This window comes from Psittacula echo, assembly GCF_963264785.1.
Source record: "Psittacula echo genome assembly, chromosome: 3".
In the NCBI taxonomy this organism is placed as follows: Eukaryota; Metazoa; Chordata; class Aves; order Psittaciformes; family Psittacidae; genus Psittacula; species Psittacula echo.
In genome coordinates this window covers 73,834,128-73,856,788 of record NC_137736.1, presented here as the reverse complement: position 1 = coordinate 73,856,788, position 22,661 = coordinate 73,834,128, and the positions used below count along the sequence as shown (strand labels likewise).

Sequence of the window (22,661 nt, the reverse complement as noted above, 5' to 3'; positions counted from 1 at the left end):
AGGCACATTAACTTTCCATAGCAAGTGTTACTGAACTTCTTCAAGTGTAATTTGCTTATGTTATGCCTTTTTGCTTACTCACATGACTGAAGTACTTTTCTCTCCGCACAGTGGCATTATTAAGTCCCTGGGTTACAGAGAAACATGCTAGGAATACAGATTATAGCTTTCATATTTTGTTTCTGTGGGCTAGGAGCTGCTATTGCTGCTACTGCATCGAATGAGTGGAAAGTCACTAGTCGAGCATCATCTGTTATCACTGCAACTTGGGTTTTCCAGGGTCTCTGGATGAACTGTGCCGGCAATGCACTGGGTGCTTTTCACTGCAGACCTCACCTTACTATCTTCAAAGTAGAAGGTAAGTAAGTGTAATTTAACTGTATCATATGGAAAGCTGTGTGCATTGAGAGATGTGAGCCTGAGGAGAAAAAGATTATTTTGGCTTGTGCAAGAGATTATGATTAAAGCATTGTGATGAGTAAAAGGATATTGTAGGTAGACTACCAGATACAACTTTACAGGAATGATATGTATTCCAAGAAAGACAGTAAGCTGTACTCTGTGGTTGGTAATATGTGATAAGTGTACCAGACAAAGTTCCAGTAAATATATTATTAGTACTGCTAGCAGAGGACTAAACTCTTCTACAGCTCTAATTTCCACACAAAAAATAAACATCCTCTTTGCTGGATGAGGAGAGGAGGAAAGATAGCAAGTTCTGTGACAGCTATCGGCACTCTTTTTAGTATCTAAGGAAATTAGATAGCAAAAAGCCACGTCCACAAATACCATGCAAACATTCATGTTCTGGGAATTAAGTGCACGTGCATATACTTGCTGTATCACAGGCTAATAATTTAACTTTAAAGACCAAAGATGTGCTGTTTCAGAATGTCCATTTTAATGGAAAGCATTGGATTTGAAAGCCATCTATCAGAAAGGAAAAAACAAACAGGGTCTTCTTGCCTTATCTCAGGGACAGGTTTTCTCAGCAACAGGGACTGACTAAAAGTTTACTACGCAACGTGTTTTCTGTTTTGTTCTGTGTGTAAAGCAGCAAATGGAAAGAGTTTTCTTTCTATTTGCTGTTCAGCATTGAGACAGTAGGCAAGATAATTGTTTTCAGTGAAACTGCGCAAGTACTCACAAGGACAAGGGCAGGGGGACTGCTCTCTCCTGGATATGTGCAGCACACAAGCAAGATGGAGTCAGGCTAGAGTAGGAAAAAACGGATTAAGACACTGGTATTTTAGGAAACCAGAAGAGAAATCCTGTCTAGGCAGAGCCAGTCTTTTGAAGCGTTTGTGAGACCAGAAAGAAGCACAATTCTAAGATATTAATAGCCAGTGGCTGAATGAGATATAATATGTACTGTTGTATGGTTATTCCGATATTACATAGACACACACACACAACCCCCCTCACACACAAGAGGAAACCTGGAAACATGGGGATGTTACCAATTCATACCTTTTCTCGCCTCTCATGCCCCTGCTACAACAGAGTGCTGGGACATAAAGATTGACTCTTACATCTGCAGAGGATTTTAGTATAAAACTCAGCATCATTTTAGTACACATTTTATCACGCCCTGCTCCAAACCATCACAAATCACATGTGAGAGATGTAAATGGATGTGAATAGTTTTATTTCTTTTAAGAATGCTGTTCATCAAAAATAACTTAAAAGCCGTAGAAACTAACACATATGCTTTAAAAGGAAATATTCTATCTTTGCAAATAACCCTTTATGCATTATTTCCACTGAAATGTAAAGAAAAAAATTAACACTTCCTCTTAGGCACATATGATAAAATTTGTTTAAAGCAGTGTTAAGTACTTCAGTTAGCTAGAAATTGCCATTATTGTTATTACTAGTAGTACAAAAGCTGCTTTCAGAATAATCAGTTCTGTAATATGTAGTCTGTAATCAGTAATCCATTTGCCACTTTGTATTGTTACTATCATTTTATATCATTTAAATACATACTTAAGCTTTTGAGTGAGATTTTTCTTACTTGCTGTTAAGGTAACATCGACAAGAAACTCACAACAAATTAAAGTAGCACACTTTTGTTAAGATAAGAGAGTAACAAGCTGCTGCACTGACATTTAGGAAATCTAATTTTAACCTGCCAGTGCATGCACCAGCCAAGGGTAATGTTACATGTAGCATAAACACTAAGAGGTATTTTGTTTGGAAAACCTGCTAAACATAAACTCCTGGTAATCCAGTGGAAACAAGAGTTCAACAGGGAAAGAGATTTGCACTCTCACTCCGTCCTACATTGTAAAACAATAAAACATTCAGATTAAAGAAGTGACAAACTCCCATCTCTGTCCTCCGAGTCTCAATATATCATCATTACTGGCATAGTGATGTCAGGGTGGGCTGGCAATATAACTTCTTCTTTTGCATGTTTATGATTTCATGGAATCTATTGGCAATTTGTCTTATAGCCAAAGATAACTCTGTTACACAAGCTCCTCACTCTATTCCTACTTATCCATCTTCAGCTTACTGCACAGAAAGCATTAGCAGTAAGTAACATGAGTCACTTCTATTCCAAAGCAGATTCATTTGATTATTAAAGTTTTGGTTGCACTTTTGGGAGGATTTTGCAAGAGAGGCTTTTACCTAAGCTATAGGAAGTTTAAAGGGTTTTTTTTCCCCTGTTCAAATCAGAGTAAACAAAAAATGGACTCCAGAGGTCTTTCTTTGAGCAGGATTACCCTGCAGTTATAGGCAGTATGCAGGTATTTACCAGAACCGACTTTCAGCTAAAGGACTGGTTGTGCAGATAGGAGCATAGCCAAGACAGTAAGAGCTCAGGTTCTGCAGCCCAGCCCACCTACAGATCTTGAGGCGTTCGTGTTTCTGAATGTCTGGGTTAGCACAGCCACACTGCTAACAGTGTCCAGAAGATCTGAGCAGTTGCCAAATGTACACGTACCTTCACACGTACAGCTGCAGTGGACTCTGCTGCAGTGACCGAAACGTTCAGGTGAAAGATCATGGAATACGGCTCATTTACTGTAGCACCAATAGTAATAGCATTGTAACTACAGTCATTTAAGGCAATGCCTGTGGGAAGAAGCAGTATCTTTTATTAAGTCATCTGCTCTGGGAGAAGTATGCAGCAAAGTCATTCATCAGATCTGACGCAAATATGGCAAGCTTGAAGCTAAATATTATCTGGGAACTTTGTCTCTTCAGTTAAATTGGTTATGATTATCAGTGCACCAGATATACTTATGGAAATTGCATGATCAAAACCAAGGGCCCATTGCATACATGTCACATGGCATTAGCCAGAAATTCAAACTGGCAGAGACACGATATTGTTTAAGAAAACCACTAACCTCTGGTTAACCGCTTATCAGTAAGAAAGACCCACAAAGACCCTTCAGAGAGCAAGCCTGGGAACTGAAGCTCCTGACTCCACTGGAGTCAGTGCCCCCCAGGCGGTGGTTGCCTCTCTTCTCATTCCTCTCATGTTTATCATCTTGAATTCCAACAATTCCAGATTTTACAAGAACTAGCTTTTAGTTGTCTGGCACTGCTTAGACACTTTATTCAGGTATTTTGCTTTTGGTGATGCTGCAGAGAACCGTTTCGTTCACATAAAATACAGAAGTGTATCTACCAAACTGAATTGTGCCCACATCCCTTTCCTATGACACTTCCCTAGTCTGTCAGGTCAGCTACTAGGTTTCTTCAAACAATTTCTCCAGCACTTTGCATGCCAGGCCTATGATGCTGTTTCATGACTCCTCTGCACTCCCTGGTTTTCCATGCCATGCATTCAGGGAGGTGTACCAGAAAGTAGAATAAATGTGCTTCCCCGAACCTTTGCTTGTTTGAGCCTCAGATCTTCTGCTGGCATCTCTTAGTCCTGCTAATACCTGTTTTGATGGAGCCAAGTGGGGCAAGTAGCACTATCCTGATGGTGCCAATATGGAAAGCCAATGCCCAGCTATTTTGGGTCACATCAGCAGACAAATGCAGAGCTGCCATTTCATGAAGCAGCCACTGTAATGCAGCTAAGGGGTGGAAGGAAGCTGAAACAAGACAACTACTACTGTAGCACCTGTACCCAGAACAGCCATGAATAGGCAAGCACCGTTTGAGTTCACTGGGGTGTGGAGAGCAGTTCCAGACATGCTTCAGGGTGACACTGGCAACTTTCCCAGAGAGCCCAACCCAGAGCAGGAAGGGACTGACATGAGAGTGTTCCTCACTAGAGAAAAACTTGTTGCCGGGAAAAACACACTATCAATTTGACTGCTGCCAGTCAACAAAGAGCCAGTCACATATTTGTGTGGCACTAAAGGCCAGGCTTCATCTGAGCCTATTAGCTTAGCGTTATATCCCCCAGTGGCCTACGCCACTGCTCTGTACACAAGTGGGGTTACATGGGGGGCAGGCTGAGTGAGGGCTGGGACTACAGAATTCACTGCTGCTCCCTGCTGCCCTCTATATCCCATGCGCGCCTATTGCAATATTGCCTATTGCCTATTGCTCCGCTCCCCATCTACTCCCTGCCCAGTCTCTGTCCACTGCCCGCTAGCTGCCTGCTTCTCGCCCGCTCCTCGCCCGCTGCCCGTCCCGTCCCGGTGGCTGCGGGCCGCTCCTCTCTCCATGGTGCTGCAGGCGCGGCCCCCGGGAGCGCCGGCCGTGCTGGCTGGCTGGCAGGGGACGCAGGCTGCCCTTGTCCTGGCAAGGCAGCGGCCCCGGCCTGCACCGGTGGGCGGCCACGGGAGAGGAACCGTTTCACTGTATCCAGAGCCGCGGCAGAGTATCAGCACTGCACCTTCGAGAGGTTGAAAGGGGAGAGGTCTGGGCCGTCATCCAGGGGTGAACGGCAGCAGCCGTCAGCCAGAAAGGAGAATTCATGGAACCGTAGAACGGTTTGGGCTGGAAGGGACCTTAAAGCTCATCCAGTTCTAAACCCCCTGCCGTGGTCAGGGACACCTTCCGCTAGACCAGAGTGCTTGAAGCCCTGCCCAACCTGACCTTGAACACTGCCAGGGATGGGGCAGCCACAGCTTCTCTGGGCAACCTGTGCCAGTGCCTCACCACCCTCATGGCAAGGAATTTCTTCCTAATGTCTAATCTAAATCTTTCCTCTTTCAGTTTAAAGCTGTTTCCCCCTGTCCTATCACCATATGCCTTTTAAAAAGTCCCTCTTCTGTTTTTCGTAGACCCTCTTTATGTACTAGAAGGCTGCTATCAGGTCTCCCTGAAATCCATCAGGGAGGTTTTCTTCAAGCTGATGGCTAGCCACAGAAGGATCTGCTGAGGGATACTGCAAGTAGTTAAAGTGACAGAGTCACAGTGATCTGATATTGAGGTTAGAGTATAACTGTGACTTGAGAAATTTCCCGTAGCAAGCAAATCCTTCTAGGAAAAGCACTAACCGAGGGGAGGCATGGTTGATTTGTGTTTGACAGGCTGAGCTGCCCCTCTGTTCAGTTTTTCTGAATACAATATCCATTTGCTAATTTAGGGAAAAAAAATAGTCAAACCAGCATTGGCAAAGTTGCACCAATATAAGAAGAAATAGATGCTAGAATCAATAGCACATATTTGGGAACGGTGACCATGAGACATGGCCAGCATTCCTCGCAGAGTTTTATGGCTTAATTCCAAAGTACTTTCCATTTCTCAGCAGGAAGAAGGGTCAACAGACTGAAATGCTGATTCCAGCATGGGTATTTTTGCGTACGCAGGGAAATGGGGTGCTAAATCTTGGTAATGAAAGGTTCTCTGCTCTCACAGTTTGCCTCTCGATTGTAGCAAGACTTTTTCCATGCTTGTGGCCTCTGTTCTGATATTAGATGACTAAGTCTGCTCTCCCCTCAAACAAGATAGCCTGAAGCACAAGTTTGATCCCTAGAGGAAGCTGGTAATGCAGTAGAGGTCAAAAAACATCCTGACCATGACAATATACAGCAAATGTTTTCGGAATCTGTCATATTGCACACTCTCCCCTCCCCTCACCCCCAAAAGTGAAAGGAGAAAGTAAATGAAACAGTTCAGCCCAGGTAGGAGTTGTCTGAGACATAGTGCATCTTATTTAGGGTGCTTTCAAGTAAGGAAAGGAATTGATTCATATGCAGAAGGGCCACTCATGAAGCAGAGAGTCACATTTGACCTAGCAGCCCCTGGCAGATCAGATACGAACCGAAGAAGGGGGCTAACTCCCAAGCATCCAAGAGATCTTTCCCCAGAAAGCTCCAGCAGCAGCTTTGCCGTAGATCCAGAGCAAAACCCGAGGCTTCCATAGGGGTGGTAATTTCCAAAAGAAGCATCCAGAGCCCAGGAATCCCCTACAAGGCAGGACAGCTCTCTGAAACCTGGATTTTTGGATGTCAGAGCTGAAATATAGGTTAGGGATTTTGAAGTGGCTCAGAAGGAATTCTGCTGCTAAACTTTGTTTTTTCTTCAAGCTCTTTGTTTCTAAGATTTTAATCTATAAGCTCTGAAAATTCATGAATGCTAAACCACAATGCTAGTTACTATGAAGACTGCCCAGCTCTGGCCAGTTCCTGGAACCAGAATAGTCCAGAGCTATAGGGCAAATTGGGAAGAGGTGTGCCTACTGAGGCATCTGCAGCCAGAAAGATACATAAAGGGAGTCCAAGAACTGCAGGACTAGACTGGTCGGGGCCAGCTGGAAAACACTGAGAGTGAGGGCTTTCACAGGCAGCTAACAGTTTTGGAGGAACTGATGGCAGCTTACAAAGGACAGGCTCTGACGCTGCTTTAAAATCGTCAGGATTACAGGAAAACACAAAGCATTGTAAACCAGCCCTCCTTCATAGCTCCTGTTTACCCCTGGCAATTTGATAGCATCTCTTTGTGCTATAAGCCTTCTGTCTTTCCACCTCTGTATAAGGGCAGAGGTTACAGTGCTGAGACCTTTTTCACTTTTGTCAAGGCCTGGACAAGAGTGATGCTGCCTGTGCTTCTCTTCCATCATCCTTACAGCTTTTTCCCTGGTGGACCTGCTGAAGACCACCCCAGAGGTGGTCTTCATTTGCAGAAAATCAGTGAGGAAATCTGAAAGGTGTAAAGTGCTGCTATTTGCTAGTGTGGGTTCCTATGCAGCTGGTGTGAGGATGGGAATGCAAAGCTTGTTATTGGGGCATTAATAACAAAGCTCTTTCATCTTCTAAGACTCACACCAGGATAGATTGTTATCTCCACTTTGCTTTTAGCTTTCTTTGATTACTCCTACATAGCAGCAGAGAGCGTACTGCAAGATGAATAGGACTCAGCAGTAACTGGTATGCAGCCAACATCTTAAAATACCTCTGTTCAAACAGGTTTTGTGCCCTGGTCTGCCTTGTGAGCACTGGGGTGGGTAAGGGGAGCTTCCCTCTAGCTTGTGCTGAGGAGCCTAAGGCCAATGTACCTCTTCTAATCTTTTTAGCAGTCATGCTACAACCAGAGCTTCATTCAAAGTTACAGAGATACAATCCATTTCATTTTTACAAATCCCTGCAGCAGGAGGGGAGAGGAGACCTGACAAAAACAGCCATGGTAGGTGGATGGGTGAGACAGGGAGACTGTAGTAAAGATCATTAAAGTTGATGATTTCAGAATTCACGATGCTGGGATTTAAGATTTTAAATCTTCAGCCTTCTAGCACATAGGACATTTGCAGAGGGTGGTGCAAGGGGCAGGGGGAAGAGAGGCTGAGCAACAAGTAGCTTGAGAACGGGTAAGAGGGAATAAGTGTAGCCAATGGTCATGAGGTGAGAAACTGCAAGAAAAAATACATGTACATAAAAATCCCTCCTGTGGATACAATATGGAGTGGGCTGGGCAAGTGTGAGTTAAGTGCCAGTGTGGTAGAGAAAGCAAATTGCTATGAGGCAATAGGGGTATTAAATCCCTCAGTGCAGGTGTTATTCTATGTCTCATGGTTCTTACATATAGTTTTACAGTATCAAGCAGGATGCTCAATGGGTGCAGCTATTTTAATAGAACTATGCACATGGGATTCCCCTCCATATCCCACACACATCAAGTCCTGTAGTGTCTGGCTATCCTTACAAGCCTTCCTTGGAGTGGGTGCCATGGGACTCACTGGCGGTTTAGAGGCTGATCGATGTATCTTCTTGGGTGTTTCACTGATTCAAATGAAATTGAATGCTTGAAGCAGTGGTGCTACCAGGGGTGTTAACTGAGGGCTTCAGATTACCACTTTTTTAAGGCACTTATTCCTTGACTCAGTCCTGGTCCCAGTACTGTGAGGGACCTCTGGCTGTGCCCAACAGACGCCTGCCATCCACACAGCCTTCTTTCTACAGACTAGACAATGAAGCCCAGGGCTCATGCATGGCTTTCCTCTCCAGGGATGCGTTTGCTAACACAGAAGAGAGCACATCAGCTCTGATGGCTGTGCCTTAAAGCAGGGTTCTGTTATGCGCAAGGACAATTTCTTTTCCTACTCTGTGCCCCTCATTGCCTCATTTGCCCAGCACAGCCTTGTAGCTGCTCATGGAGCTGCTGACCAAATGATCCTAGCATATGGACGAGCAGCCAAGGTGCAGTAGGTGAGGCAGAGGACTGGAAGCAGGGCAGCTGAGAAGGGTCCCAAACTGAATATATGAGATGGACAAACCCAGCAGTGGGGTACCTGGCAAGGAAAGGGGCACTTCCGATGACATTTCACTATCAAAGTGAAGAAGCAGCACCTCCATTTTGATGGTATTCAGGATTTAGTAATGGGTTTGTGCCATTAAATCTTCTTATTATCCTTTTTTTTTAAAAAAAACATACATCTATTCAAAACAAAATTCAAGTCACAAAGCCAAGCGTTCAAACCTTCATTAGTTTCACTGTTAATAATAAACCAGCAAAGTCTTCCTGTTCCAAGGGGTGCTTTCTGTCAGAGAGAAATGAACGAAAGGCATGAAACCAGGACCAAAGGAAACCAAAGATGTTAAAACGTCCATTGATGAGGTGGCACAGATAACCAATAACACTGAACAGATATCTACCAGAATCTGGTACTGTAGACCCTAAAACTGTCATTTAGCTATCTGAAGTCACCCCAGAATAAGGATGGTGGCTAAATAGGATGGACCCGTAGAACAAGGGTTTCTACTTCATGCCAGGTGCAGGACTGTCAGAAAATGGGTGAATATGCTAGCTTGGAGAGAAAGCTGGAAAGCCAGATTCTTGTTCTACTTTTATGGGATGCTGGGAAACACTGTTGCCTGCTCAAATATTAAGAATTCTAGAACTTAAACACTGATGGTCTCAATTCAGCAAAGCAAATATTGAAATCCAGGTGCATGACAAGTCTCCTGAGAACATTTCATTCCTCTTGCACCTTAAATACCTTGTAACGGTCACCCACACATTTGCGCCTTATATTTCTAAAGAAGGATCTGAAACAAGTAGCAAAGCAGAGGCATTGAAAGCTCCTACAGATCATACCCAACGGTCTGCTGATGTGATCACTTTACAACTACATCTCTTTTTTTACTGTGTTAACTATTCTAAGGAAAACATATGTTAGTCTGGAGGTAATTAACCAAGCTCTGGTAAAACACATCCTCAGGGTTAATCTGCTTAAAGATAGCATTTTCTTAAATCCACATCCTATGCTAAGACTTATGATCCACTGCTGAACCATTTTCCATAAATCATGACTTCCATATAGGAGATTTTAATACTGTACACCATCAACTATATGGTTGATCTTATTTTATAATATTATTTTAAGTTAGACTCCAAAATTTCCCTTCTAGCTCCAAATTTTCCCAGAATTTAATTCTGTAGATTCTACTGGTATTTGAAAGAGTACAATTGCATAACCTGACAGTCAAAATGAGAAGCAAAATTGAATATATAGAAGATTCTCATGAATTTCCTGTCATAATAATATATGCTAATAATTCTACAAGGTCTGCTCTACCAATGTTTATACTCATTATTATTTTGCATGTGGGACTACTCTTCTGAAGATACCAGCAGACACAAAGATGTGTCTCGGGCTCATAGTCAGGGCAACGCACACTGATTCATATTTCCAGAGGAAATGAGAGCTCAGAAGTTCTGAATTTCCGCTGCAGATGGAAATCCGCCAAAATCTTCTGTTATTTGGAGACTGCCTTTTCCTTCTTCACAAATGAATTTCTGAACAATAACACGGAATGTCACATAAAAGCCTTTCTATTGATATTTCATCCTGTAAGCAGCAAAAGCAGAAACCAAACCCCAGCCACTAAGAAACAGTGAAAGTGACTCATTAACTGTATCTCAGTGCAGGGTTTCATTGGGTGACCAGGAGAACAGGACTTGCCAGAGGTATTAACACATTCTCCACTGCAAGCCCACTACAAGCCCACCACAAGCCCAAGCTGCTGCCCCAGGCTGGCATTCCAACGCAAGCAATTATCACAAGACACACTGGGCCCTGAGTCAGCCACCTTTTGTTAATAACAGAAGCAGTTATCTCACAAAGTGGGGAAAAGATATAAATTAATTAACTAAATAATCATTAATGGCATCTGGCTTTTCAATAGCGTATTTTTAAAGGAAACAATCCACCTTACAAATCATGATAGAATTATATTCTAGCGAAACCAATGCAACAGACAATTTTGCTTTCATTTACTCTAACTTTCAACATTTTCATACCACAAGTTGTTTTGCTTTACTTAGTGGCTATTATGAAACCTCCAGTGTCATCCTTACCTAACATTTTCCCTAGAAACTCAGCTCTTTACAGGAATTCAGCATTTTCAAGTGTCTGTGACTCTTGTGCCTCTGTGTGCAGCAAAGCTCAGGACCCCATCGAGCAGACCTATTTGCCTAACTTGGTGCAGGGCTGGCAAGCAAGGAGGTTTTTGACCCTCATGCGTGCATCCCTGTTCAGATTTAAGCAAATATGACCTTTCAGTGCAAAAGCCAAAGCTTCTTCAGCTTCCTTGATGATGGGAGTCATCTTGCTAGGCTACAGATATTTGCATACTGGGTGTACGCAGAGGTGGGATTTGTGGAAACAGTGATACAGCCTGACCAAAAAGCTGAGCCGTCACCCCCTGGCCTTGTCAGAGCCCTGGACCTAGACTTTTAAAACAAGGGCACTCACCACAGCCAGGCGCAAGATACGGGTGGAAGGCAGAAAGCTTGCTGTCCTCCCTGCCAGAGATTCGGGTCAGTGTCTGCTGAGTCAGAAAGACTCCTGCCTTCCCAGCCAGAGGACAGCAGCCAGGGCTTCTCACCCCACGGTCCCAGAGGCTGAGCAAGCACCGCAGGCTGGCACTGCTCACCAGGCGCTGTTAGGGAGGTCACGGCCCAAGGCACTGTGAGCACAGCATGGCTATCCTGCATAACCTAACCCCTGCCAGCCCCACGGCATTCATCTGCTTTGCTTTTCTCCCTCAGCCCTTTTGTCCCAAGGGCATCTCCAGCTGAGACCACCACGTGGCTCCTCTTGTGTTTCTGACACTGAACAGCACAGGCTGTAGAGGGACCAGCCCATTACCACTGCCTCTGTGTAGGTGTTTGAGATGGGTTTCTCCTTTCAGGAGGCATAGGGAGCTCAGCTGAGGTGGAAGGTGGAATACTCAAAGGTAAAAAAATAATCTAAAGCTGGAAACGTGTGACCTTAGGGGAGCAGGAGGCCACATACAGTAGAGCCACCTTCCCCTAAAGCAAATGAGACGCAGCGTGGTTGGAGATGGTGCAGTTCAGTGCAGGGGTGCAGCAGGGAGCAAAGAGATTGCGCTTCTCTAGACCTGTGCATCTCTGCCTCTTTCCAGACTGTGGTACAAGGCTTACTCTCAGAGGGTCAATGGCCAGTTGGGTCTCTGTGGCTAGGACACCCTGCACTGCCATAGCCATGCTTTGGCCTGGGCTTCACCAGAGATGTGGACACCCTCAACCCATGGCTCAGTCAGCTTCCTTCTGAGTAGTGAAGCTCTCCTGCCCTGGTTGCTGGCAGTGGTCCCTCCCAAAGTGCTATGTCGACACAGCCAGGGAGAGAGGCAGAAGGAGATACAGGCAGCTGAAGGCAGCTGCCTGCAGGCAGAAGTTCTGTCTGCGGGCAAACTCCTGATCAGACATGTGGAGCAGGGGCGCCCTGGTCTGTGAGAGGGATGGCTGCATTGGGTGGTGAGCCCTTCCCCTCCCTCCACTCCGCACGCACGGAGCAGAACGCTGTGTGTGTTAACAGGAACAAGCATAAACATTTCCAGCCAAGGTACTTAACACAAGTCTGTTTGCCAAGTGGCTTCCCTGCCTTCTTTGGTTAAGTTTAAGAGAAATGTTGTTGCTAAAAGGAGAAAACAAGTGGGGTGTTTTCCCCCCTCACCCTTCCTGTCTGCAAATCCAGGCATCTCTGGTCTGCAGTTCCTTATAAACAAAAGAAAGAGTTTTGTGGACCCTGTTGATAAGAGATACTCCACACCACCCCACATCCCACAGATCTGTATTATTATTTTTATGTTTGCAATGATAGGCAAATATGTAGGTGCTTGCTAAGGCCATTCGCTAGTTGTGCTGTAGTGTGGTGGTTGCTCCAGCTACTGCAGAGACCTAAGGGCAAGCACAGGCATGACGGGTTGTCTGGGTCAGCTGATAGGACTTGCACTCCATTAGGAACTTCTAAGTGTGCAAGACTCAGATGTGCCTCAGTGAAAGTGGAGTCAGGGAGATAGGAATGGCCTTATTTTCCACTCCTCTTTTCTGGGAACAGTGTTCAAGGAGACAAAAGACTTGCAGCCAAGGGAAGTGAGTCTGGTGTATGACAGCTGGGCCACGGAGAGGCAAAAGAGCTCTGGATGAAACACATAGGCCACAGCCACCCAAAATACATCAGACAGCGTGATGGAAGCAGATCATTAGGGAAGTAGAAAATGAGCTTGGGAGGTTCAAGACTCTGCCTTGACCTGGGGTTGGAAATTCGGCCACCAGTTTCAGTATGAGAGGAACTGGGCCCAAGTTGTCCACAATCTCAGCAAAGGCTAACCACTCAACTGGGAGAAACTGGATCATTTCCAAAAACTTCTGGCATTTTAATCAAAATAAAAAGCGGGGGATCTTATTTGAGGAGTCTGAGTGTTCCCAACCACCTGTCCTTTGCAGTTTTACCACCTTGAGTCATTTCAAATAAACATCTGTGTCCAGCATCAGAGTTCCGTATTGTGCCTGCTTGTTCACACGGCCTTGCAGCAAGATGGTTGTGGTTCATAACACTGGAGGGAAAGTACTGCTGACAAGGGAGACAAACTAGGACGCATAAAATTGTATCAGGTGTTAAAGGCTTCTGAGTTGCCACTTAAGAGAAGAAAAAATGATGAGGAAAACTCTGCTTCCAAACAAGACTAATTTCTATTATGCATGAGTCATATAAAATAATTTTTAGAGCCAGAAATTTTTTCACTGGCATTGCTCACTTTTCTCAATAACATTACTTCAAGCTCTGAAGTTCACTGGGTTACATCTGCTTTCACTCAGTTCTACCAACAGCAATATTTTCTAAATGGATTTATTTCTTTTCTTTCCCTTTTCTCCACATCTTTGCAGCCTTACTGTCTCCTTCATGCCACTAGCAGAGACAGGATCATAAATTAGTTCAGTGCTATGTCTGACCCAGTACTGTTGCTCAAGTGATGTGAAGTTTTTATAAGCCAACCCCTCTTTTGCCCCAAAATATCTACCTTCTCCCTTCTAAACAACCTACTGGGAACGCAATAGAAAAAAATTCCCACAAGCTTCAAATCAGGTATCAGGTCTGTGTAGGTGGACCAGCAGGGATCAATCCACTATCCAGGATATCCACTGTCCCCATATCCAGGATCCTCTCAGCTGGCAGTGCATGACACATAGATTATACCATGTTGCAAAAAAAAAAGGCAAGTCTTTATGAAAAATAGCTTGAGAGAGTGTCTGCTTGGCCTCTGCTGCAGTACTGTGTCCAGTTTGGGTACTACACTTGAAGCGAGATGCAGAGAACTCCGAAAGAGCACACAGATAAAAGCAGCTAGAATCCCCTAAGTTTATGAAACATGACCAATGAAGAAAGACTGAAGAGTTAAGACTATTTAGTCTAATGAAGAGTAGACTGACTGTAGGTATGAAAATATCCTCCAAATATATATAAAAGGGTCTCAAACAGGAAGAGCACAATCAGTTCCCCATGTCCAGTGGCAATACCATAGGACCTGGTGAGCTTGGATTATCACAAAGACTATTAGCAGTTTTAGATTCTACCCCAAAAACAACTGTCCTTTTTTGTCTGTCTGTGGACAGCTTACCTCTAACCCTTAGTTTAATTTCATTACTCTGTGGTTGTTTTACTCTCTGGTTGTCTGAAGCAGCCCAGCCTCACACCCTGTGGTCAGTTCTAGCTGCCAGAAGTGAAATGTCCTCCTGATGTCCTCATCTCTTCTCTCTTGGATTCCCGCTTGCAGCATGCTTAGGTGGAAAGCTGTAATTCACAAAATGCAATGTATGAAGTATCTAAGGTCCAGTTGTTAGTAGCCTTCGGTCTACAAAAGTCTTTTAGTGAATTTCGGTCCGCAAAGGTTGGCCCACGATTTGGCCTAGATATTGATAAGAGATCTACAGCCCTAAACAAAGGCAGCACACTCACATTCATCCCTTTTCACTTCTCTGTGCTATTTTCACTGCAAAACGATACTCTCCTAACATATCTGAAACAGCCCAAAATAGAGGAGGCAGGGAGACAACATAGGCCAAAATGCTTGAAGTACTGAAACTGTACAATCTTGCATCAACTAAAATCATCATTTAGACTGGAATCTGAACAAAGAACATTCAGTTAGTGGCCAGCTCAGGGAAGAGTCAAGCAAGGCTGGCAGGAAGGGCAATGCTTTGAATAAGCTTCATGTTCTCTCTAACAGCTGAGATTTGCCATGAGATTATAATCTTGTGTACAGAACAGAGTCATACATTAGTAATGTTGAATGGTGTGGGTTCCATAGTTCTCTTTTCTTCCTACTTAGGAGATGTTGTACTGCTTCATCAGGCACCTGAAGTTGGGTACAGATAAAGTGCTAAAATTACTGCATTGGATCTCAAGCATAGGTTTAAGATTTATCCCACACCACTTCAGGCATCTATGGTGTAAAATGCCATGTGTGAGGTAGTGACCCTGTGTTCACCTTATAGTCAAACAGGAACAGGGGATCCTGTCCCCTTCTAGGATAGGATCCATCTTATCTCTGGGAGACATCTACACTTGTCAGAGGATCAGTCTAGACATGCCAATTAATTGACAGTAAAGCAGATGGATGATTAGTGAAGGTATGGACATACCAGCAGGACTCAACTGAATCCCACCCTGACTCAGCAGATACCTCTGGGTGAATCCTACACTACCTCAGATTACTTGGATGTAATTTATACCCACAGCTTTCAGTCCAAGCCAGAATGCACATGGAGAGCAATTTCCTTCTTTCCTTCTGCAGCTAATTTTCCCCATATTTCTCGTCTCTCCTGTCTCACAGTCTGTGCTCAAAGAGAGCCATGCTTTCACCGAAAGCTGTTGTAGGGGTAAAGCACTGAAGCCTTTAAAATGTCACCACAGGTTGAGGAGCTTCTCTCCATCCCATGGTATTTGGTCTTCATTGAATAGACTTTTAGCTGACCAGACTCAAACTTCCTTGATGTACAAAGCCTTTTGCCCTCTCTTTTCACACAGGCTAGATGCCCCAATAAAAACCACATTCCTCTTTAACCATAGTGATGGGCATGAGTATGCGATACAAGTCTCTGGTAAGCATTCACTGACAGCCAGGATCTCACTCATGCAAGAGGTAATGCCAGTTATTTCAAAAACTAAGCCTGCTATTTATTGTTTCGATAGAGCTTTTACATAAAACATGCTCTGTGCACCCACACACATGCATGAAGTCAAGCTATCCCACATTCTCCTTGTGCAGAAATAATCCTATCCTTCTTCAAAGATGCTTCATTAATACCAGGCTGGCGGAGAACTAGTTACAGCGGGCAAAAAGGCTAATCAAGAGGAAGGGCTGGTTAAGCTCAGTTGTTGAAGGCTTTGTCTCATTGCCAGGCAGCTCTTGGGTATCAATGGACATTTTCATAAAGCATTTAATAGTTAGAATGCATTGAGACAATATAAACCCTTTCCAAAAGAGCCCTTTGTTGAAATGTTGGCAGCATATTTCTGGCTGGAGTCAAATAAATTAGTCATCAGATAAATCAGTCATGCCAGCTAAGAGAGCGATACCAAAATAAACAGAATGTTTTTAGTCAAAGCCATGAAACAAAAGGATCTGAAAATCTTATTTAAAATTCCCCCATGTAATTGATGCATAATTAAGCTTCTAAACATGAATGCAAGTGCTCTGTTCCAGAGTATGTGATGGTGAAGATTGCATCTTTGGAAGTAAAAGGGGATCTACAGATGTGATTAGAAGTAATTTTTGCATTGCTGGTTCCAAGTTCCTACTAGCAAAATCCAAGAAATTCAAAGCCTGAGTCATTCCTAAATTGCTATAGCTTTGATGCCAGGGAAACTCCGCACATTTTGATGGAGTTACAGCAGACGCAGACTGAATCAGGCAAACAGAACTTGGACCTATTAAAAATGTATTGACAAATATTTCAAAAAGAAAATGTCAGGGTAAGTTTATAGATATCACATTCTACTGCAACAACAACAAAAATTGGGGGTGTGTGGGGTGTAGCACATGGCAACATGAGGTGGGATAAGGTAACATGTTGCCTTAAGTAATCTTACTAGGTCTAAGAAACACAAACAACCTGAACTCTTTTAAATTTTTTCTGTCTTAATATACAGACAAAACAATAACAGTAATACCTTCACAACTGTTCCAGTTATCCTTATGTCTAGCTCATATATTAATCGTTATTTTCACATAAAATACTTTATTAAACCTACTTCTTTTACCAGTGTCCTCCTTACACCACCCCTTGGGATGCCTGTCAGTCCAACAAAGGACCCATGTCCCAGGAGGGGAGAAGTAGCCATGAGAAGAAGACGACCATGTGCCTGGTCACACTGCTATCATGTTTGGTAGCACCTTGTGGGAAGAAAGAAGCATTGCTTTTAAATGGGTTGAGAGAGTTAAAAATGTTGTGAGGAAACTTTTTTTATCTATTTAGTGTTTGTTTCCCAATAACGGCTATCTCAGTCCAAAATATTACTCTTTGGGTGCCTAACCTCAGATAAGTAATCAGATTAACTGGCCTTGTGCATAAAGGATGCAGTTCTCACTGGCTCCCGCTGCCTGAGCCTCTGAAACCAAGTCTGGAAGGGTTCAGGGGCAGATTCTCCTTTACTCAGAATTGCATTTAGATACATCGAGTCTCACAGCTTTTATGTGAGTCTCCCACAGTCCTTCCATCTCAAATTTCATTGTGCCAGTGCCGTCACTCCCTTCCTGCGCAGCCACGGCCACCTTGTCCTTCTCCAGTCTTCCCTATGCCAAGGGCAGCTGATGATCCTGTCCAAGGAGACCTGCAAGGGATGGCGTGAGTATGGACCCATGCCTAAGCATTAAAGCAATTAATGCATTTCAGCTCAGTTTGATGATGGGATTCCTCACAGAAGCAGTCTTAGAGAGGTCTCTCAGAGACAGGATTTCTCCTTTCCATTACTGAGCACTTGTTTCCATGAGAGGCCTCTCCCAAAACCTAAAAATGCTCGTCTCTTACCATGTCCCTTAGTAACAGCTTTTGTCACATTTATTCACTAATGGTGCATTCCACATGCATATACAAGAAAGGACAAGCCATCGCCCCTGTGCGCACACACCACATTCCTCCAAAAAGAGACTAGGGAACAAACTTCACATGTGTATTCTTCAGTGGAATATCCTCAAAGCAGAGAAATCTCACATTTCCATGGAAATGTAGGACCCTTGTTAAGGTTTGGTAATGTGGAAAATAGAAGTGCTAAAGTTTGACTTACATTACTTTCCTTTTACGGTAACTTGTATACTATTGAATTCCATATCTATGATTTAATTCCAGCAATAATGTTGTGGACTTTCTCTTAAAGGAGCAAACTGAAGTCAGTACTGTATTTGCATCGGAAAGGCTGTGCAGATTTTAGAACTAACAAGGACTAGAAGGAAAAATATTCCTCCATAGGGTGCTTAGGGAATTTGTGAATCTGAATCTGCTTCATGTGATACTTTCACTGCTCTGCTGATGGTCAGCTATACTCACATTTTTGGGGGATTACATCTCATGCAGTGCTCCACAAAGGAACCAGACACAGGCGTTGTGCTCTGTTTGCACTTATCAGGAAGCACTGAAACCGGAACAGTGTTTATTATTTATTATTATTATTGGCTTCTAGGAGTACCTCTTGTAATTGGCACTGTGCAAACACGGAACACAAAGTACAGCTCTGTCCCAAAGTGTTTATGATCTAGGGACCAAACTTCAAAGGAAGTGGATAGGTTTCTAAAAGAGGAGGAGGAAGGAGGAGGAAGAAGGAGGTGGAAGAAGATCAAGCTTGTTTGTTCATGCTGCTTCACAAAAAGCAAAAGGAAAATATCCTTTGGATTGATGTGGTTTGTGGGCTTTATGTCAAGCTGTTCCTGCAGGGTGCTGGGAGTTACACCACCAGTCACTGCTCCATTTCCCAGCTTGGGATCATTTCTGTTACAGTCAAGGAGGTACAGCACCCCAGCTCTCCTTCTCAAGTGTTTTATGGCTTACAGTTCTCGGCGTCTTGAAGAAAAGGATCAAAATGTCCAGTCAGACCACACACAGAAATCAGACGGGAGCCAAAACTGTATACTACGATGTGACCGCTGGACAGGAAATCACACTTATGACAGCAGTAGCTGGGGGCTTGGTGGCCCCTGACTGCTCTGCAGCACCTGTGGGTCTGCAGAGGGCACCTTCCTCTTTTGGGTAATGAAGGTAGCAACCCACAACAGGCAGAGTGTTAGGCATGAGAAACTGGAACCAGACCTCTCCAGCTCCTGAGTTTCACATCAAGCCTTAGTTCATCTTAGGGCAAAACATGTATGTATCATGAGCGGGTGAAAACAAACAACCGTTAGGGAAAGAATTTTATGTAGATACATCAATAATTGTCTTGGTGGCAGGATTAAATATTTTAATGTCATTCTATGAGATAAATATGTCTAAAAATTTATTTTGGGATCCTTAAATTACTGTGCACACAGAAAGCCAAATTTTTTCTCACCTATAGACAAAAAGGAAAGTGTCACATTACCCAGCCACAGGTGCTGCTTCCTACTCCAATTCCTCTTGCTCTTTATGCTTGCATGTTCAACTGGACTTTACTTAGAAATAGGAGACTTTTTACATTGAATAATCCTTTTTGTCCTTGAAATGCCCAGAAATGTGAACCTTGTTGTTTGTTTGGGTTATTTTCTATGTTTTTAACTCCTATTTCTAGAGATTCAAAGCTTCATTAGTAAAAACCTAAAGCCATCTTGTTAGGATGTTCAGACCAATTATGACTAAGACATGAAAGAGTAGGCAAATCCAGCGAAATTTCCACAACACGTAAAACATCATCAAATGTTTATACATTTTATTTGAAATACTATCTTGCATAACCCTTGGATGCTAACATATGTCATTAAAGTTTAAACTTACACCCAGCACTGGTTAATCCGCTTCTAGCTTCCCTTAGCAATACCAGTGAAAAGGTATACACTAAAACTGAGGTAATTAATCTGGGTTTATGCAAGTCTGAGGCATAATATCTCACTTAAAGGGGGGTAGCAACTCCTTTCATAAGCCTGGCAACTCCAGATGAGCCTTAGCTGGAAGCACTGTGACCCATGGCATCTAGGGCAGCCCCTGCCCTCAGAGAGGTCAGGGATTGCCAGGGAGCTAGGCACAAACAACAATCTTGTATATAGGAATAATCTTGTAAGTAATGTGACTGAGTTGGGAATACTTTAATTCACACACACATAGTTTCAATAGCTTCTGCTGTAGCTCTGCCAGCAGTAACAGAATTCCTGTTCGCTAGCTATGCTAATGAAGGACAAAAAAGTAGCAGGTTCAGCACAGATCCCTGCAGACCCCTTTGGGTATCATGGACAGAAAGCCACTTATGATTCAGTGGGTGCTTGGAGTCCTGCTTTAGGGTGGTTTTGTCAAACTTCACATTGTTTTTACTGAGTGTAAAAAACTCAAGGTATACAACATTTACGTGCACTTACCTACCCAGAAGACCTTCTGCTCTATTCTTCTCCCCGTCTACTCTGCTCTTGTGAGATCTCACCTGCAGTACCACGTTTATCAATGGGATCTCAAACACAAGAGGGAAGTGGACCTGTTGGAGAGAGTCCAGAGGAGGGCCGTGAAGATGCTCAGAGGGCTGGAGCACCTCTCCTATGAAGACAGGCTGAGAGAGTTGGGCTTGTTGAGCCTGGAGAGGAGAAGGCTCTGGGGAGATCTTAGAGCAGCTTTCAGTACCTAACAAGGCCTACAAGAAATCCGGAGAGGGACTTTTTACAAGGACATATAGTGATAGGACAAGGGGGAATGGTTTTAAATGGAAAGAGGGGACATTTAGATTAGATATTAGAAAGAAATTCTTTACCATGAGGGTGGTGAGATACTAGCACAGGTTTCCCAGAGACACTGTGGCTGCCCCATCCCTGGCAGTGTTCAAGGACAGACTGGATGAGGCTTGGAGCAACCTGGTCTAGTGGAAGATGTCCCTGCCCCTGGCAGAGGGCTTGGAACTAGGTGATCTTTCAGTTCCCTTCTAACCCAAACCATTCTGTGATTCCTGGTAGAATCATATGTTTCTATGATTCTATGAGGAAAGAAACTAGATTGATTTGACATAGCTAACTTGGACCAGCTGTTACACAGCTCTTCATTGTTTTATAGGTATTTATTTACAAAGAGTTTATTTCCCTACCTGTTCCAAACAAAATTTAAACAATTCATGTTAGGTGTACAAGCTTCTAATTCCCAGATGTTTCTGCAGTGTTGTTTTTTTAAGTTTGCCCCTTTTCTATGCTTCTGCCATTCAAAAATCCCCCATGAGCCTAAGAAGGCTCTGTGTATGGCATGAAATAAAACAGGTCAGGCTGGTTCAGAATTGCTTAGGGCACACTCCAGAGTAGATATGTCTAGGGGAGAGCCAGTTGGTGTGGCCAAAACCAAGCCATAAAGTTGTACAACTGGCAACCAAGGTCTGACACCAGAGCTCATTGCTTGGACCTTCTTTATACAGAAATATGTGTGTACTGAAAATTGCATGAACTTCTCTAAGGCTGTTCCAAACTCAGGGTCTCATTCTATGCTGTATGTAGGATTTCTGCCTTCTCCCTGTAAAACAACAGCTCTGGTCTGCCAGAAGTGTGGCACACAGGCAAGCTGCCCTGGTTGAATGCTAGCTGGGGGATTCCTGCCCCATCAACGAGCCACCAAGACATAGAGAGGACATGGCAAGGGTAGAGAATTTTTATCCATAGAGATTTTGCTGCCATTTCTGATCTTTAAAGATCTTCAAAGTGATCTTCTGTGTTTAAAACACTTTTTAGTGTAGAGGGTATGCTTCAACAGGTAGAATTACAATATCACACATATGACATTCCTTCAAATAAGTGGTATTTAAAAATCACCCTCTAAGATTTTGGCTCTAAGTCTGTATCTAGGTATTTTTCAGACAACATTTTTGCCTGATTCCTTAAAGGAGAGCAGATGGAAGCCAGGAAGCTTCAGGTCCCAGATTAACTTCAAATCATGCATTATAATGCCAGACAGGAATGTCCAGACTTCATAAGCACCACTCGCATAGTGCCCTGGATGCTTCTGTGATTCTCTATCATCCCTAAATCCTCCTTTCAAGGGAACTTTTCAAGGCTAAAGGAAGGCTCCCCAGATAGATAACAAAGCAGCAAGGTCTCCTGACACTAGCACATTAAGATAATTTAGCCGTGGCTTCCTTTGCTATATGAGAGCTTTCAGGCTGGAATAATGTGAGGGGTGTTCAAATCTCACCAGTACTTCACAGGGACTTGGAGAACAAGCCAAGAGTTTCAACGTTGGGTTTTGCTTACCAAGATCTGGGAGTCTGTGCTTGCAAAAAGCTTGCCTCTTGCTTTCTCCATGGATTCTTTGGATCTGCTTCCCTCTAAAGGCCGTTCAGTGAATTATGGTGTTGCCCTGAATGTCAATCAAGTCTTAACACAAAATCAGTTCTCAGATTTATTCCTTTTCTGGAGAGGTGTTTGAGCTATGTGGGGGAGAGGAATAAATACTCTAAGGGTTACTTCTTGTTGTAAGATAGCTTAAAGGAAATAATGCTTAAGTCAGAGATTTTATCAAGAAGCAGAGAGTTTCATGATCAACTTTATCTAAAACTGAATCTCAAGCACACATGCTTTTGAAGTAGCACCTTATTGTACAGAAAAGGGAACCACAAAAATGAAGTGGCTTCTCCCAGGCAGAAACTGGCATCTGGCCATCCTTGCTTCCAGCCCTGTGCTCAGGGGAGTAAGTGGTTCTCTCCAAACACCCTGAGTGTTTGACCTTTCAGGCATAGCTGCAGTATTGCTAGTTTTGTGTGATCCCAGGTAAGGAGCTTTCTGGTGTAGTAGAGTTTGAGCAGACTGTGTCTTACCTCAAAAGGTGAATTGCTCCTTCAGCTGAGAGGCTCCAAT

At 43.6% G+C, this 22,661-nt stretch overlaps 1 protein-coding gene across 1 annotated transcript in view; it reads left to right on the top strand.

Annotated features, from left to right (window-relative positions):
• Positions 1–210: 210 nt before the first annotated feature.
• The window catches only part of CLDN10 (claudin 10), a gene marked incomplete at both ends in the record, with an annotated part of 55,311 nt that continues 32,860 nt past the window's right edge, over positions 211–22,661 (top strand). Inside the window, one exon of the mRNA XM_080612979.1 lies at positions 211–358. Within this exon, the coding sequence (XP_080469105.1) occupies positions 289–358 (70 nt within the window). The remainder of the gene's footprint in view (positions 359–22,661) is intronic.